This window comes from Mesoplodon mirus (assembly GCF_964341445.2).
Source record: "Mesoplodon mirus genome assembly, chromosome: 3".
NCBI classification, from domain to species: Eukaryota; Metazoa; Chordata; class Mammalia; order Artiodactyla; family Ziphiidae; genus Mesoplodon; species Mesoplodon mirus.
In genome coordinates, this window is record NC_138978.1 from 185,238,846 (window position 1) to 185,257,348 (window position 18,503).

The 18,503-nt window shown below is 36.4% G+C and overlaps 1 protein-coding gene across 2 annotated transcripts in view; it reads left to right on the top strand.

Moving 5' to 3' along the window:
- USH2A (usherin) overlaps positions 1–18,503 on the top strand; it is a gene marked incomplete at both ends in the record, with an annotated part of 772,061 nt that overhangs the window by 146,541 nt on the left and 607,017 nt on the right. For both annotated transcript variants that reach the window (XM_082613798.1, XM_082613799.1), the window contains 2 exons: positions 8,489–8,684; positions 12,194–12,835. In XM_082613798.1, the coding sequence (XP_082469924.1) occupies positions 8,489–8,684; positions 12,194–12,835 (838 nt within the window). The remainder of the gene's footprint in view (positions 1–8,488; positions 8,685–12,193; positions 12,836–18,503) is intronic.

Genomic DNA, 18,503 nt, shown 5'->3' on the forward strand with positions numbered 1-18,503 from the left:
ACAGTATCTTTCTTAAGTACTCAGCTGACTATCAATTATTGCATGTGTGTGAGGCTGGGGAAAGGACAACCTGAAAGAATTAAATGTAATTGTGCTGAGCAGTCACGCAAGGCTGTGAATAGTGCCTGTTTCCACTAGCCAAACTAGAAAAACCTCATGAATCACAGGATATCCGATAGAGTACACAGAAGTATCTTGCTTCAATAGTAGAGAATAGTCCTAGACTAATCACTGCTCCAGGACCACCTAATAAATCTTAAGAGCAAGACCCAAAGGAACTAACTGTTTCCAAGTAACTTAACTGCATCCCAGGACAAAGCTCAGGAATATTTATAGGAACACTAAAATATCTAGCACCCAAAAAGAGAAAGTCCACAAAATCTAGCACCCAATTAAAAAAAAAAATTACCAGGCATGCAAAGAAGCAGGAAAATAAAACCTATAATGAGGACAAAAATCAATCAATCAAGAGTGACCCAGAACTAAAAGAGATGTTAGAATTACCAGGCAGGTACCTTAAAACAGATATTGTAACTATGTTCCAGATGTTCAAAAAGTTGCATAGAGACATAAAAGGTACGAATAGGATACAAATCAAAAATCTAGAGAGGAAAGCTACAATGTGTAAAATGAAAATAAATTGGATGGGATTAATGGTACTTATACATTGGAGAAAAGAGTAGTGAACTTGAAGTCATAACAGTATAAACCATTTAAATTAAACATATAGAGAAAAGATAATTTAGAAAAATTGAAACATCAGTGAGCTGTGGGACTACTTCAGGAGTTGTAATATATGTATAACTGGAGTGCCCAAAGAAGAGGAAGAGTGAAGATAGAGACAGAAAAAAATTTGAAGAAATAATGACTGAAAAATTCTAAATACTGTATAATGAAAACCCAAAAAACCACCAACCCCAGAAACTCAAGAAAAGCCAAGAAGAAGAAACATGAAGAAAACTGCAAAAAGCACATCATAATTGAATTGCTTCAAACTAGTGATAATTTTCTCTTTAATGATAAAGATAAAATATTAAAGCAGCCAGAGGAAATAGATAAATTATACACAGAGGAAAAACCATTAGGTTGATGAGAGTTTCCTATTAAAAATAACGCAAGCAAAAAGACGGTGACGCAACATACTGGAAACACAGAAATAAAAAAAATGGTGTACATAGAATTCTATACCTAGCAAAAATATCTCTCTGAGATAAAGGGAAAGTAGAAATTTTTTACAATATATAAAAATGAAAGAATCCATCACAAGCAGACCTGCATGCACTATAAGAAATGTTAAAAAGAAATCCTTCAGCCAGAAGTATAATGATCCCAGATGTAATCATGAATTTACACAAAGAACTGAAGAGCTCCAGAGAGAGTAGCTACATGGGTAATTATATAAGATTTATCTGATTATTTAATTCTCTTTAAAAATAATTGGCAGTTTAAACAAAAGCAATAATGCTGTATTAAAATATTTATAATACATTTACAATTAAAATGTATGACAACAATAGCACGACGTTAGAAGAGAGAAAATGAACTATAATATCGTAAGGTTCTTATTACTAAATGTAATCACTTCAAGGTAGACTGTGATAAAGATATACACCATAGACTTCAAAGAGACCACTAAAAATAATAAAACAATGTGCTGTAGCTAATAAACCAAGAGTAAGATAAAAATGGAATCTAGAAATATTTAAATAATAGAAAAGCAGGCAGAAATGAGGAACACAAACAGTTGAAACAAATATAAGGAAAATAGCAGGATGGTGGATGTGAAACTAACCATGTCAATAATCACATTAAATTTAAATGTTCTAGATACTCCATTTAAAAGTCAGAGATTGGAAGATTGGATAAAAAAAAAAGTAAGATCCTGCCAAAGGATTATATGCTGCCTACAGGAAATACGTTTCAAATATAAGACGCACATAGGTTAAAAATAAAGGATGATTAAAGATATACTATGTAATTACTAATCCTAAGAAAGCTGGGGTGACTTTATTAATATCAGAAAATATAGATTTTAAAGTAAAAGTGTTTCCCAGGGTAAAGATGGTCACATTGCAAAACAGGTCAATTCATCAAAAGGGTTTGGTACATAAACTCTTAACATTTATGTACCAAACCACAGAGTCTGTGCAGCTATACAAGTCAAAAACTGGTAGAATTGAAAGGAGAAATACAAAAATCCAAGATTGTAGGCAAAAATTTCAATACCCCTTTCTCAATAATTAATATAACAAATTGAAAGAAAATCATAAGTATAGAGGTTAAAACAGCACTGGCAACCAAGTTGACTTAATTGACATTTATAGAATACTCAACAGCAGCAGAATACACATTTTTTCTAGTCTACACAAAGCATCTATCAAAATGAATCAAATTCTGGACCATAAAACAAGCCTCAATAAATTTAAAAGAATTCAAGTCATGTAAAGTATGTTATCTGACCATAATCATTAAATAAAATTGGAAATCAATAAGAGTAATCTCTGGAATATCCCTAAATATTTGGAAACTAAATAACACACATCTAAATAACCTAAGGGTCAAATAGGAAATGAAAGGGAAATTAGCAAGTCTTCTGAACTGAATGAAAATGAAAATACAACATATCAAAACTGTGGGATGCTGATATAGCAGTCCTTAGTAAGATATTAAAAGCACTAAATTGTCTATATTAGAAAAGAAAAAAATTCAAAGAAAAACCTTTCCCCTTAAGAAACTAGAAAAAGAAAAGAAATGACCCAAGCTAATCAAAATTATTTTCGAGTTTCTAACTAGAGCTCATAAGGGCATCCCTTTTCCCTCATTGTTCATGTGGCTGAAAGCATGCAAGACCAAAACTTACAAAACCAGGATTGTGTTTTAAGCCTTAAAGAGCTAGAAAATTTCTCTGGCTTAAAGTATGAACATGTTTGTTTGTTGTTAGAAACAGTAATTGTACCTCATTATTTGTTTTCCTGCTACATTACTAATAGAAATTTCAATATTATTTGGCCATGCGATCATAGAGAATAAACTATATTTCTCAGCCTCCCTGGCAGTTATGTATAGAAATGTAATTTAAGTTCTGGTCAGTGGTATTGTTTCTGTTAACTTTCGCTTCTAAAATGGTGGCTTAAAACAACAAAAACCATTTACTTGGTTTATTTTTATTTTTTTTAATTTTTTTTAATTTTTAATTTTTTTATTATTAGTTTCTGCTTTATAACAAAGTGAATCAGTCATACATATACATCTGTTCCCACATCCCTTCCCTCTTGCGTCTCCCTCCCTCCCACCCTCCCTATCCCACCCCTCCAGGCAGTCACAAAGCACCGAGCTGATCTCCCTGTGCCATGCGGCTGCTTCCCACTAGCTATCTACCTTATGTTTGGTACTGTATATATGTCCATGCCTCTCTCTCGCTTTGTCACAGCTTACCCTTCTCCCTCCCCATATCCTCAAGTCCATTCTTAAATAGGTCTGTGTCTTTATTCCTGTTTAACCCCTAGGTTCTTCATGACATTTTTTTTCTTAAATTCCATATATATGTGTTAGCATATGGTATTTATCCTTCTCTTTCTGACTTACTTCACTCTGTATGACAGACTCTAGGTCTATCCACCTCATTACAAATAGCTCAGTTTCGTTTCTTTTTATGGCTGAGTAATATTCCATTGTATATATGTGCCACATCTTCTTTATCCATTCATCTGATGATGGACACTTAGGTTGTTTCCACCTCTGGGCTATTGTGAATAGAGCTGCAATGAACATTTTGGTACATGTCTCTCTTTGAATTATGGTTTTCTCAGGGTATATGCCTAGTAGTGGGATTGCTGGGTCATATGGTAGTTCTATTTGTAGTTTTTTAAGGAACCTCCGTACTGTTCTCCATAGTGGCTGTACCAATTCACATTCCCACCAGCAGTGCAAGAGTGTTCCCTTTTCTCCACACCCTCTCCAGCATTTATTGTTTCTAGATTTTTTGATGATGGCCATTCTGACTGGTGTGAGATGATATCTCATTGTAGTTTTTTTTTTTTTTTTTTTTTTTTTTTTTTTTTCTTTTTGCGGTATGCGGGCCTCTCACTGTTGTGGCCTCTCCCGTTGAGGAGCACAGGCTCCGGACGCGCAGGCCCAGCGGCCATGGCTCACGGGCCCAGCCGCTCCGCGGCATATGGGATCCTCCCAGACCGGGGCACGAACCCGCATCCCCTGCATCGGCAGGCGGACTCTCAACCACTGCGCCACCAGGGAGGCCCTCATTGTAGTTTTGATTTGCATTTCTCTAATGATTAATGATGTTGAGCATTCTTTCATGTGTTTGTTGGCAGTCTGTATATCTTCTTTGGAGAAATGTCTATTTAAGTCTTCTGCCCATTTTTGGATTGGGTTGTTTGTTTTTTTGCTATTGAGCTGCATGAGCTGCTTATAAATTTTGGAGATTAATCCTTTGTCAGTTGCTTCATTTGCAAATATTTTCTCCCATTCTGAGGGTTGTCTTTTGGTCTTGTTTATGGTTTCCTTTGCTGTGCAAAAGCTTTGAAGTTTCATTAGGTCCCATTTGTTTATTTTTGTTTTTATTTCCATTTCTCTAGGAGGTGGGTCCAAAAGGATCTTGCTGTGATTTATGTCATAGAGCGTTCTGCCTATGTTTTCCTCTAAGAGTTTGACAGTTTCTGGCCTTACATTTAGGTCTTTAATCCATTTTGAGCTTATTTTTGTGTATGGTGTTAGGGAGTGATCTAATCTCTTACTTTTACATGTCCCTGTCCAGTTTTCCCAGCACCACTTATTGAAGAGGCTGTCCTTTCTCCACTGTACATTCCTGCCTCCTTTATCAAAGATAAGTTGACCATATGTGCGTGGGTTTATCTCTGGGCTTTCTCTCCTGTTCCATTGATCTATCTTTCTGTTTTTGTGCCAGTACCACACTGTCTTGATTACTGTATCTTTGTAGTATAGTCTGAAGTCAGGGAGCCTGATTCCTCCAGCTCTGTTTTTCGTTCTCAAGATTGCTTTGGCTATTCGGGGTCTTTTGTTTTTCCAAACAAATTTTGAAATTTTTTTTTTTGTTCTAGTTCTGTGAAAAATGCCATTGCATTTACTTGGCTTAGAATTCTACAGTTTGGCTCAGCGGTGGTCTGGGCTGGCTTGGCTGATCGTGCCTGAGCTCTTTCATTTATGTGGTTAGCTAGCTTGTCAGCTGGCAGTTAGATGATCCAGGAAGGCCTCACTCACGTGTCTAGTGTTTGTCAAGCAGAAGATTAACTGGGGTGATAGGAGAGGCTATTAGCTGGGGCTTCTAATTCTCTTCCACATGTCCTCAAATCCTCCAACAGGATAGCTTGAGCCTGTTTACCAGGTGGTCTCAGGGTTCCAAGCCCAGCTAGAAAGAATCAACTCCAAGTCTGCAAGCATTTCAAACTTCTGCTTGCATCATATTTGCTGACTTACTATTGGCCAGATAAAATCAAATAAGTCAACCAAGGGTTAGTGTTAGAAGTATTCTGTCAAATAGCATGGAAACAGAAAAGTGTTGTATCTGACTTTTTGGAAGTGTATTTTTAAAGGGAGGGAGTCATACTCTTCTCTCTACTTCTTGGTGGACAAGAATTGGTCTTAGAGTGTGAATAGTTTTATATTCCCTCACATAAAAGGGAGAGAATCTACAGTGAGTTGTACAGAAGTGAACATGTATTTTCAGGTGAATTTTGAGAAACTGATTACAATGAACTCATTTATAAACTGTAAAGCCTTTTATCATTTACTTTTAAACCACATTTTAAGGTATGGCTAATACAGAGAAATTATAAGCAATATGCATTATGCAAACATTTAGGTTAATGAAATAAGAGTGAAGTTGTGTTATTTGCAGCTGAATTTCCCATATGGAGATATTTCATTTTATTGAAAAAAATACCCCATAAGACCAAAGTGTTGCACAAATCAAGGCAATAATGAACACTTTTTAGATGATCTATGTAAAAGATGACTAAGAGTTAGGTGTAAAGAGGAAAAGTAGACAGACATTAGGGAGGAGTGAGGAGTAGGGAGAGACAAGATAGTTAAATGGTGACTAACTGGGGTGCAGAAGCCTTTGGCAATGTCTAGTTGTAGGGAAACTAAATAGATATTATAAATTGCAAGGTAAAGTTCTCACTCTTCTTTCACCCAAGTCTTTAGTAAAATGTATTACTTTTCTTTAAAAATGAGAGCTCCTCTTCTGAAATTTCAAGTTTCATGTCTAGAATGATACAGGGCAGAGCTCTCAGGTGGCAGGAAGATTCCCGATTGGAAAAAGTGGAAATTTAGGGTCAGGGTGGCCATGAGAATATCAGTACACAGAGAAGTTTTAAAAACTGAAGGAGAACTTTTGTCCTTCAACAGGAGTGGAATGAGGGTTCCAGGCAATCTTATCTAGATTTCAAGAGGAAGGGAAGCTCCAGGTGATACATGCCTTACATTTGAGTAAGAATGTAACAAAATAGGGCTTCCCTGGTGGTGCAGTGGTTGAGAGTCCGCCTGCCAATGCAGGGGACACGGGTTCGTGCCCTGGTCCGGGAGGATCCCACATCCCACATGCCGCGGAGCGGCTGGGCCCATGAGCCATGGCCACTGAGCCTGAGCTTCTGGAGCCTGTGCTCCACGATGGGAGAGGCCATGGCAGTGAGAGCCCCACGTACTGCAAAAAAAAGAATATAATAAAATAAATAGAAGATAAAGTTTTAGCACAGAATACACCGTTATTTCTCTTTAGCCTTTTCACTCACCTTTATTTCTCTTTAGCCTTTTCACTCTTTCTTGCTCTAGATTTTTGAAAGAGTACTGTTTACATGTGGGGCATATGCAAGGTTATTCTTTGAGAGAAATATAAAGTATGTCCAATTCCTGAAGGTGCTTGTCATCTGGAGAACAAGACTAATATATGTGAGACAAGAGCAAAAAAATAGGGGATTCATTAAATGGTAATGGACTTGAATTGTTATTAGTATGTAATCAGAGGTCTATTCGATTTTCATGGCTGTAAGTAACTTATACCCATCAATAAATGCCATTTATTTTTGCAGACCAAATCAGATACCTGTTTTGAGTCATAATCTGGTTTCCACGGGGCGGGGTAAGAGTGTGGGTGTGAAAACAAAGCCAGACACTATGGGGCAAGTCACAGTCCTTGCATATCTTTCTGACCTATATATGTCTTTGATATTGACGTGCATTATTGTCTACAACTCCACCGTGCATGTATAAACCTTTATTTTTCAGAGTACTAGACACTTTGTATCATTATCTTACCCTTAAATAATGATTCCAGTAAGTTCCTATTTTCCAGATGAGGAAAAATGAGGCAGTGATAGATTTTTAACAACTATTTAATTAAAAAACCCTTCTCTACCTCTTTGTTACTGAATCCCAACCTCATGTGATAGTTTTGGATATCCCTGAGATTAAAGGTAAATCAAACTGTGTCTTTCCACAGGTAGGCAACTTCCCTTTGTGATAACCTTGCCTCCAAATGTGGCATGCTGGATTCAGTCTGAGTGGAAGGAAATCATGGGGAGACAGGCCAGTGACTTTATGAGAGATCTGATGTCTGTATTCACATCTCTTGTGAAAGTCTGAAGTTATTATTGAATTTCTCAGATTTATTTCACGTGTTATATGTATATATTCCCTAGTGAATGGTTTTAGCTGTTTCTTTAACCACCATAGCATTATCTATGCATAGAGTAGATAGGCATTATATAGTATGTATATGTATTTTCATTCATTCTCAAACAGCAGCTTGAAGAGGAAAAATTCTCCTTTGTTCAGCTGTTATTTTAGTTGACAATGCTCTAAAACAAGTAACATTTTTGCATTTTTTACCACAATGTAAGTCAGTTAAATATACTTGATGTGATTAATTCATAATATAAATGAACCATAAATATGCTGAAATATTCCTAAGAGTAGAGTTGTGTAAAAAAAATGTTATTAGGGTCATTATCAGGATACATAAATGGATACTATTAAGAACTTTATTTTAAACATTGTTAAAACCTTGGTTGGATGATATTATTATAGAAAGAGTCTTCCTCAGTTGAAGCACCGGGCATGCATAGAACAAGTTTGGATCAAGGAGTAAATGAGAGGAATGAAACAGAGAGGTGGAGATTAAAGACTAAATTAACGGCTGGCCCTTTTCTATTTTCAGTCTCCCCATGACTATATTTTGATTTCTTTATATGGTGCTTAAGGCTTAATTCCACTTCCCTTTTAGTCCTACACTACTGACTTCTATGGGGTTTATTTCCATTCAGTTCTATATATTCACCCTGCTGAAGCTCTCCCATGTTTCTGTGTCAAGAAGGGAAATACCTTATTACCTTCTTGTCTGTTTCACATTTAAAGTTTTTTCCCTCCCTGCCCTCTCTGTCTTGTACCTAATGAGCAAATTATCTAAAAATAGATACGTTCATCATCCTACAAAATGTTGTATCTTCTCTAGATCGGAGGCCAGTGTAATTGTAAGAGACATGTGTCTGGCAGACAGTGCAATCAGTGCCAGAACGGATTCTACAACCTACAAGAATGGGATCCTGATGGCTGCATTCCGTGCAACTGTAATGCCTCTGGGACAGTGGATGGAGATATTACCTGTCACCCAAATTCAGGCCAGTGCAAGTGCAAAGCAAATGTTATTGGTATGTGTAATGCAAAAGTTTGCAGTCACATCTCTATTACCATCTGGAATAAAATCCTCTATTTGATTTCTTCACTGAAGAGTAAAGCAAATTTCCTTGCTCAAGGCAGCCTGGGAAAAAAAATTTGGATGAAATTAACTGTCTAAAAATGACTAAATTAATAATTCTCTCAAACTACAGCTTGAAGCTTAGTTTAATCAACCCTTTAGAAGTTTCTTTATTCCATAGATGCATTAGTTCACATGGTCCCATACTAATAAGTCATAGAAAAATATAATTTGCTTACTGCATAGATGTTTCTTTTAGAAAATTAGCACTTTTTCAAAATGCTTTACACTTAATGAGTTCTAAGCAAATCATTTCCATGCTAGTTTTCTTAATAGACCAAAATAAATGGATTTTTTTCCGAAATATTCTGTGCTGCAGGGTCCTTTGTGATAAATCTTTCCATTTTTTTCTATTATATTTCTTTGAACTGTTCCTATGAAATGCAAAATAAGTCAACATAATTCCACAGATCATGTATATTGCTAGGGTTAGTTATAAAGGGCCACATAATTTTAATTTTGTAATTCAGTGCCAAGCTGATTATAATAAACAGCTACCTTTGGTGTTATTTATCATTTCTTTATACAAGACGTGCTTTTTTTGTTTGTTACTCCCACAGGTATTTTTCAGAAATTAGATTTGATTATAGCAATTTATTACATCCAACATTTTTGAGGGGAACCACAGCCATATAAGGACAAAATTTATCAAGTGCCCGAAATGTACTAGGTACATAATGCACTTTGAAATTTTGATATATGAGAATATTATGAGAGGAAAGTTTCCAGATAAAGTGAGTCTTGTATTATAACTGAACACGTCTTGGTTCATATAGGAAGTTTAAAAAAGACCTTTACCTTTCTATTGTCATTCAAGACACCAAGTCTTCCATGGTTTTTCTAACGCTGACCTAAACCTTATGATAATAAAAACATGCCTGGCAGACACACACACACACACACATGCCCGCAAATGTGCATATACACAAACATACGAACATATCACTTGGAGTAACATTTTCATTTCTGTGATATAATACTAAAGCTAATTCTTTATCTTTTATATATGTTGGCATGCATACATCATTTTGTACAATTCAGCTAGACAAGCATTTCATTTAATTTAGTAAAAAAGAATATGGGCTTGCACATATTGATGGTATTACACAAGATTTATAGTATTACACAATTTATGGTATTACACAAGATTTCTCTGGTTTAAAGAAGATTAAATCAAAATCTTTACCAAAACTTGCCCTTATGCATTTTAAGCATACAAAAGCTAACTTTTCAGGGACAAAAAGAAAAGAATACCTTATAAATAGAAGCACACTTTTGTATAAGTTTATCTGTGATATTGAATGAAGTCCTCCAAGTTCAGTCCATACAGCATCCTTTGTTCTTTGATATAAAATATACTTTAAATTCAAGCTGTGAAAACAAAATTTAAAGAAAGGGCTTTAGGGACAATCAAATGGTTACAGCTCTGTATCAATAAACTCTTTCCTGTGGTCGTTAGATTCCAGAGCTTAAGGAAGGATCAGAGAATCAAACTTTACTATTTACTTAGAATTTGTTATGGCCTCCCTGCCATTTACCTGTGTTATTGGTTGTTCCAGGTAGTTTTCTGCAGGAAAATATAAATACATACTTTTTGAAGATGAAATCATCAGTTTGATATTACTATCTCTAGAGTTATTTCTGCACATACAGTATTTTTTAATAGAAATGTAAACTTGATATGTATATATATTTCTTTTCCTAAGGGAACTAGCAAGTAACCTTATTCAATTTTACCTTGTTCATATGATTAAAAAAACAACAGAAAATGCAAGTATATGTTGTATGTGCTTCAGAAAGCAAACTGTTAGATTTAACAAAACTGTTAAAGCTTACTAATGATTCTATCACCAGTAAAATACATTAGCACTGATAATTTTATTAAAGTAGGTCATTCATCTAGAATAAAAAGGGAGAAGAATGTGAATTAAATGCCAAGTGTGCTACCTCGCCTGTACTTTTTAACACTGAATGTGATGCCCTGTAGGCCTTCCTGAGTATCGTTAGGAATAGATTACCTGTCAGGAATATGTATGGCATATTCAAATAAGCACTGCGCATATTTTTAAAACTGATACGATGTGAATCCATGTAGACCAATTTTAATAGTTCAAAATGAGTCATAATTCTTGTTAACAATACAGTTATTTTTAAAATTTGCAGCAATAGTGGTCCTTTTTTATTTTCCTTATTGAAATTAAATGATATGCCTTAGGTGAGTCATTCATCACTGTTAAATGACTTGCCTTCCATTGGAGTTCTTGAATTTTTATCCATATATATACATATATATTATGTGTTTCCTTCCAGTTTAGGAAATGCTTTTCTGCATATGGTTTCCTGAGTGTGTTTTTGACTGTAATTTCACGACTAATTTTTTTAATGCTCTTATAGCTTGAAATAAATGTTTCAATGGATTCAACCTCACATAGTCACTTATTTAAATTCATGGATATGTGAAGACTAGCTAAAGAAACTATTTTGCCTCTCAACATTTACTATTCAATTTTTTTTATTCCTTTCCCTTGTAACACTTTTTTGAAACAAGACAAAGTTGTCAGATTTAAGTGTAGGTGATAAAACATTTTTCTCTGTATGTAAAATGTATATATATTTGTACTCCTTTAAGTAGAAGTAATGTAAACAGCAGAATTTACTTAGTGTTTAAAGAGTTATGTTCTGAATCACACAATATGACAAGCAATGTGATTGCTTTATGAGCCAAGGAGAGCATAATTTATATTAATTGAAAATGATAAAATATAGGAGTGTATAAAAGCATTGAGATACAGTTGCTCTAGATAACTTTTATTTATATTAATTATTTAATTGTGTGAGATTCAGAAGTACGTATGTGTACTGTTATCACAAAAATAGTTATAGCTTATCATTTGTTAAACATTTTAGGAGGATGATGATTTCTAGGAAAATAACTTATGTGGTAATATGCAATTCTTCTGTATGGCTTTGAAAATGCATTTCACTCTCAACTTTTAAATGAACATACTTTGTTACTATGAAATAACTAAGAATAATGGTTTTAATATAGTTAGATAATTTTAAAATAATAGTTCTGATATTTGTTAAAGAGGAAAAGAGTGCCATTGTGTGCAACGGAAGCAATATTTGCATTAAGCATTTCTCCTTGCGTTAAGTAATGCATAAAATTTTATAGAGCACATTGCAAAAATAAAGTGGTATATGAGTGCAAGTTAAGTATTGCCATCGTATTTTGAGTATATGATCAGCCCTCTTTGGCATTACTTGTGAAAAAAACACTCAGCATTTTATTGTGCCTGTATTAAACGTGGACAGTAGCATTGTCTGCGCTACAGCTATCTTGAAAGCTTGAATGCAGTTGTTTCCACATCTTTACCTTTTTAAACACATTTTTCTCTTTAGGGCTTAGATGTGATCGTTGCGAATTTGGATTTAAATTTCTCCAAAGTGTTAATGACGATGGCTGTGAGCCCTGCCAGTGTAACCTCCACGGCTCAGTGAACAAACTCTGCAATCCTCTTTCTGGGCAGTGTGAGTGCAAACAAGAAGTCCAAGGACTTCAGTGTGATACCTGCAGAGAACACTTTTATGGACTGGACACCACCGGTTGTAAGGCCTGTGACTGCAACCTACCTGGGTCCCGGTCTGGGACCGTCTGTGATGCTCGGACAGGACAGTGCATCTGTAATCCCAATGTTGGAGGGAGACGATGCAGTGAATGTTTGGACGGATACTTCTACCTACAGCGAAACAGTTCTTTCCTCTGTCTGCCTTGTAACTGTGATAGGACTGGGACAGTAAATGGCTCTCTGCTGTGTGACAAATCCACAGGACAGTGTCTCTGCAAATTAGGAGTAACAGGTCTTCGCTGTAATCAGTGTGAGCCTCACAGGTATCATCTGACCGTTGGCAATTTTCAAGGCTGCCAGATGTGTGAGTGTGACCCCTTGGGGACGTTACCCGGGACCGTTTGTGACCCAATCAGTGGCCAGTGCCTATGTTTACCGCATCGTCAAGGAAGAAGGTGCAATCAGTGTCAACCAGGTAAGAGAGAAACGTGTTACATTTTCAGTGCACGAAGGTTTTCTTTTTATCCCATATCAGGTGATTCCTCTTTGCTTCTCGGTCAGGACTTCTAAAAAATTAATCTCCAACACCTTTGTTGCATTTATATCATTATCTAATGAGATATAACTATTTAGTTTATTTAAGATTATGTGGCATATTTGTGTTGCTGTATTTGAGAGTGACCCTTTAGATGAATGCCAGCCAATCAGACATTTCATAACTGAGACTTTTATTTAATTTCTCAACTTGAAGTAAATCCCCTTTTAACAACTGAAAAAACAATAAGAAAAGCAAGAATACATTTTATATTCTAGAAAAAGAGAAACTTGAGTTGATCATCCACACAATGCCAAATATTCAGATGATGAACTGATTTTCTGAATAAAAGCTGACCAAGTGTTTTTACTAAATGAGCTATATGTTCTGGCATCAAATAGAAACATCTAAAATCATTTTTAAATGCCATTAAATTAATAAAATAGGCTACTGTTTAGTCCTACTGTACGCATCTTTCCAGGTTTCCCAGTTGGAAGAAAGATGGACCCTATCCATAATTTTCTCCTTGACTTTATATGATTTAACTAAAGCAATATGCTTCCTTTATAATACATTCATCATGATGTTATGATAAATATAAATATGGGTTGTTTAACAGCTGTACTAATTGTTGTCCTGTCTAGCAAAATCAGCCCTGAGTTATCTGAACCTGTGAAAATGAGGGTGATGCAAATTCAAAAGGGAGATTTGCCTGCCAGGGAAGGGTTGGACTAAAGTCTTGTTTTGCATAACAAGGAATTCAGCTTAGTAGCATTGAACCAAACCTCTCCCTTGGCATTGGTCAGTGTGACAAGTAAATCCAAAGAGAGAAAAGAAATGATGAATAGTTAATTCTCTTTGAGATAAAATATCAGAAAAAAATTTGAACTAGCTTCAACATAAATGGAGGCTATATTATCAGTGAATGTCCCATAAAACCTTATATGGAGCAACACAGTCAGGACTCAGGAACTAGAAAACTCTCATTGATATATATATTCATTCATGCATTCCCACCCTCCGTCTCTTTCTGCAGAAGGGCACTCTGCTTCTCTCTTCCTCTCTGCGTGGTTATATAGCCACCCCGTCTCCTGAGTTTGCTTACAGTTCTAGTTGCAGCTATACAGAGAGACATTAGCTGCTTCTTGGTTACCATTCCAAGAGTGAGATTCTAATTGACTCAGTTTTGTCGGGGTGGCCATGTCTGAGCCAATTCACTGTGGCCAGTGGTGTCAGGATCACATAAAATAAGCACGGCTTCTAGGGACCACTCCTTCAGGTAGGAGCAAGGTGGTAAGTATCCCAGAAAACAGGGAGATTATTGAGAGTTGACAGCTGCAGCGTACTGCGTTCTTTCAGCTTCAGATTTATCCTTCCAAATTTGCAATCAATACTATTTTTTATATCCTAAGATGACTTTCTTTTCACTATTTATTAATATCTCTAATTTTGGAAAGAAAGTAGTCAGTTTCCTGCACAAATAACCATGGTGTATACAACCTTCTTTGTAAATAAACCAGCAAAAATTAATAGAGCAAATGTTATATGCTTTTGAGTCGTTATCCATGGTTAAAATTTATTGAGTGTTTCATTCTGACCTAGAATATAGCTATGCCACAGAACTAGAGACCAGTGGGCTCAAATCAGAACAGGAGGATCAGGGGTAGAAAAAAGAAACTGATATATTGCTTGGATGGAGTTCTATTGGAGAGTTTTTTTTTTTTTTTTTTTTTTTTGCGGTATGCGGGCCTCTCACTGTTGTGGCCTCTCCCGTTGCGGAGCACAGGCTCCGGATGCGCAGGCCCAGCGGCCATGGCTCACGGGCCCAGCTGCTCCGCGGCATATGGGATCCTCCCAGACCGGGGCACGAACCCGTATCCCCTGCATCGGCAGGCGGACTCTCAACCACCGCGCCACCAGGGAGGCCCTATTGGAGAGTTTTGATTCCTAGAAATATCTAAGAGATTCCTAGAAAACTAAGCAGAGGAAATTTTTCAAGAAAGGAAATAAAATCAAGGATATTATAGGGTATAACTGTGAAATAGATTTACGTAGTCATAATAAGATAATCTCTGAAAAGTGATTTAACCAACTAAAGGGATTATTGAGGAGGAGGTATAAAGAACTAAATATTCATTTTCTATAGTAGAAAGACAGTAGTCTAAATTTTAAGAGTTGAGATGTAACAATACATGTATGTTATTTGGAAATCTAGAAATGAAAGCCAGAAGAAACATCTGTAGGAGTTGAAGGTGATTGCTCTCGGCAGGGAAATTCCTGGGAGAAGGACGGAGCAGCAGGCTGCCATTTTACATGCTGGGTCTTTAAGTTCTATTTGATTTTAAAAACTATCTGCAAGTAAATTTTGATAGAAATAAAAATTTTAAAATTACTGGAAAAATCATACTCAATTCTCATGGTCTCCTGACCCCTTTCTCTTGGGGATGTATCTGGTATAGTGTTGTTTTTTTAGGAGAATAATTTCTTAGTAGCTATTTGCCTAAGTACAGATGACACAAAACTCCTCTCCAAAGGTGTATGGCAAACTGTCCTCTCTTTTAAGGAGGATATAGAATGGGGATCATCACTGTTAATGAAAATAATTATCATATTTAAAGTTACCTTGTATTTTATTTACTAGTGCAGTTGTCTTATTTCCTTTGAGTTTTGATATCTTGACAGTAAGGATTATATTATGCAACTTACATAGCCACAATATTGATATAATTCCTTGTATATTGCATGCAGTCAGTAAGTGGTTTGTTTAATTGAAATGAGAAATAATCAGGAGTTTTCACAGGGACATCTGTATTAGGTAGGGTTCTCCAGAGGAAAAGAAGCAATAGGAGATGTCTGTGTGTATATACATACATACATACATACATACATATATATATGTGTGTGTATTTTTTTTCCACTGAATAGACTAGTCCATGGGAGGATCTGAACTCCTGACCCTCCTGTTCTGATTTAAGCCTGTTGATCTATAGTTCTGTCGCATGCTGTATCCTAGGTCTTACTTTTGCAGCTGTACTGAAGATTTCCTTCACATTTCCTGTGGTGGATCCCCTGTTTCCTGAATCCTATGTGTTCTTTTTTCTTGATTTATTTGTGTATTTAGTAGAGCAAATGCTCCAGTAGCTTCTGAAAAGGAGTACAGGGAGGAAAGTGATCTTTTTTTAGAATTTTGAACACCTGAAATTATCTTTATTCCGTACTCATAACTGTTTGAAATTGTACCATTATACAGAATCCTTTTCACTCAGTAAATTTACTTCACCATTATCTTCTAGCAGTACCAACTAGATTCTTTCTTTTTTTTTTTACATTCCAGAAGCTTTACCATTTCTATATCCCTCATTTTGAAAATTTCATGATGAGATGCTTTTTTGATAAATACTTTTTCTGGTAATTCAGTGAGGCACTTTGTCTGTAGATTAATGATCTTATGTTTTGGGAAAATCTATAAAACATCTTCATAGCAACATCTAGACCAGTGTTTGACTGAACGATTGGACACCAAATCTAGCCAAGTTGACCCATAAAATTAACCATCACAGGTACCCTTTCATATAATCCCCCTGTTCACTGTACCACTTCATCCCTGTACCTGTTGAGTACAAACCCCCTCTGGCATAACTTCTAGAGAGAAAATTCATTTTCTTTTCCCAAAATGTGAGAGGGAAAACCTTCTGTTTGGGGAAAGTCACACCTGCCTTCAGAAATCTCTGAAGCCTTCAGTTTCACTTTTTTCCCAGAGTTATGAAAACCTGCTTCAATTAGCTTATTATTGGCCTGTCCCCCTGCAAGTGCTTGGCTTTTACTTGTAGACATCTGTCCTTAGTGGCAATTTCCTCTTCTGTTCTCTTCTTTTCTTTTTCTTTTTCTTTAATTTTTTGGACTTAGAAGGGAAAAATTGTTCAATCAACCAAGCTTAACTGAAAATGTGACCCTAGTATACTCTGGGTTTAACCTTTTCAGATCAAATCCTTGTAGTCATCCTTGAGTTTTCCCATAAGTCTTGTCTCTTCTATCAAACTCAATCTTGTTGGTTTCACATATATCCAGGATTTGACCACTTCTCACCACCCTCACTTATCCATCTTGGCCCAAGCCGTGGTCACATTTCTCCTGGACTTTCCCAATAGCTGCCTGAACTCCCTGTTTCTCCTCTTTATCCTTCTCCAACACGCAGGCAAAGTGATATGTTCAGACTTCAGTCAGATCATATCACCGTACCCTGCACTGGCTCTCCATCATTTTAAGGAAACAGCAAAGTTGATGGACTCTAATGGCCCCCATGATCTGTAATGCCCATGACCTCCATGACCTCATTTCCAGACATAGGTTGTTCCTCTCCAGCCTACAAGTCTCATTGCTTTTCTCAGGTTGTTCAGTGCTCTATACCAGGGCATGGAGCACATCACCATAGTGGGCGGTCCATATATATTTCCTGAACTAGTGAATGACTACATTGAAGAATACCTCAATGCCCTTCTCCTCTTTTCAGGCATGGGCATAGTGCAAGCCTGTGAGTGTTTCTTTAGCTACACATAGGGAGGATGTGGCATTCTACCTTGCAAGGGAGGAAAGACACTAGTGGCCTAAGGACCTAATGCATTTTTTGGACAGCACAAGGTATTCTGTACGCATATGCATGGCCTATGGAAAAGTCAAAGTGTGTTTGTGGACCTCTTTTTTTAAAAATTTTTTTCTGTTCTGCATTGTTCTAGCTTCAGAAACTACTTTGAATTTTGTTTTCTGGGTTTTATCATCTCTGCCCTTGAAACTTAGATTGAAAAAAAGAAACCCTGATCCTGAAGTATCTTTATTATAAATGGATGCTTCACGGTAGCCAGCCTTGCAGTGGGCACATTAAAATGCACTGCTGCAATCGGAAGCTTTCTTTCTGCTTCTTTAAACACATCTGAGAGAACTAGATTATATCCTACAGGGGGGAACACCACACCGATGTGTGCGAGCTTCGAGCCATGGAGGGAGCAGTATGGATAGTGGTGGTGAACGAAGGAGCCCGAGGACTCCAGCCTGCCTTTTTCATCTGTGATTGTAAATATCACTGACCATCCTAGACTAGTACACATGGACTCTTGTCCTACTTTCGTAAAAAGCATTATTAAGGAAGGTGCATATAATGAAACCTCATGTATTATTAACCTAACCTTACTAGGAATGTACGAGGAATGGGCTTAATTCAACGAAAATTTATAGGCAATTTGTTAAAGCAGCAGTTCACATGAGAAGGTACATTAGAGCCACATTGGTTTTAATTTGCCATTCAATAACTTGAAAAGAGGTTAAGAATGCTGCTTAACCTCCATTAAGTATTTTAAAAATTCTTTAATTTAAAATTATTTGGAGTGTGTGTACATATATGAATGTACACATACCTACACTCATAAATAGAGCACTGAATATGTTTTCCCGGTTCGTTTTTTCAGGACTGGATGACCTCATAACATTTGGCAGCAGGCACTTAATCAGAGGCTGGGCTGAGAAAGGCAGGGAACGGTGTCAAGGCATCCCCAGCCAATGACCCACCCTTGTCCTTGAGAACTAGAGGCAGAGAGGGTTTATTGAGGATCCTGCA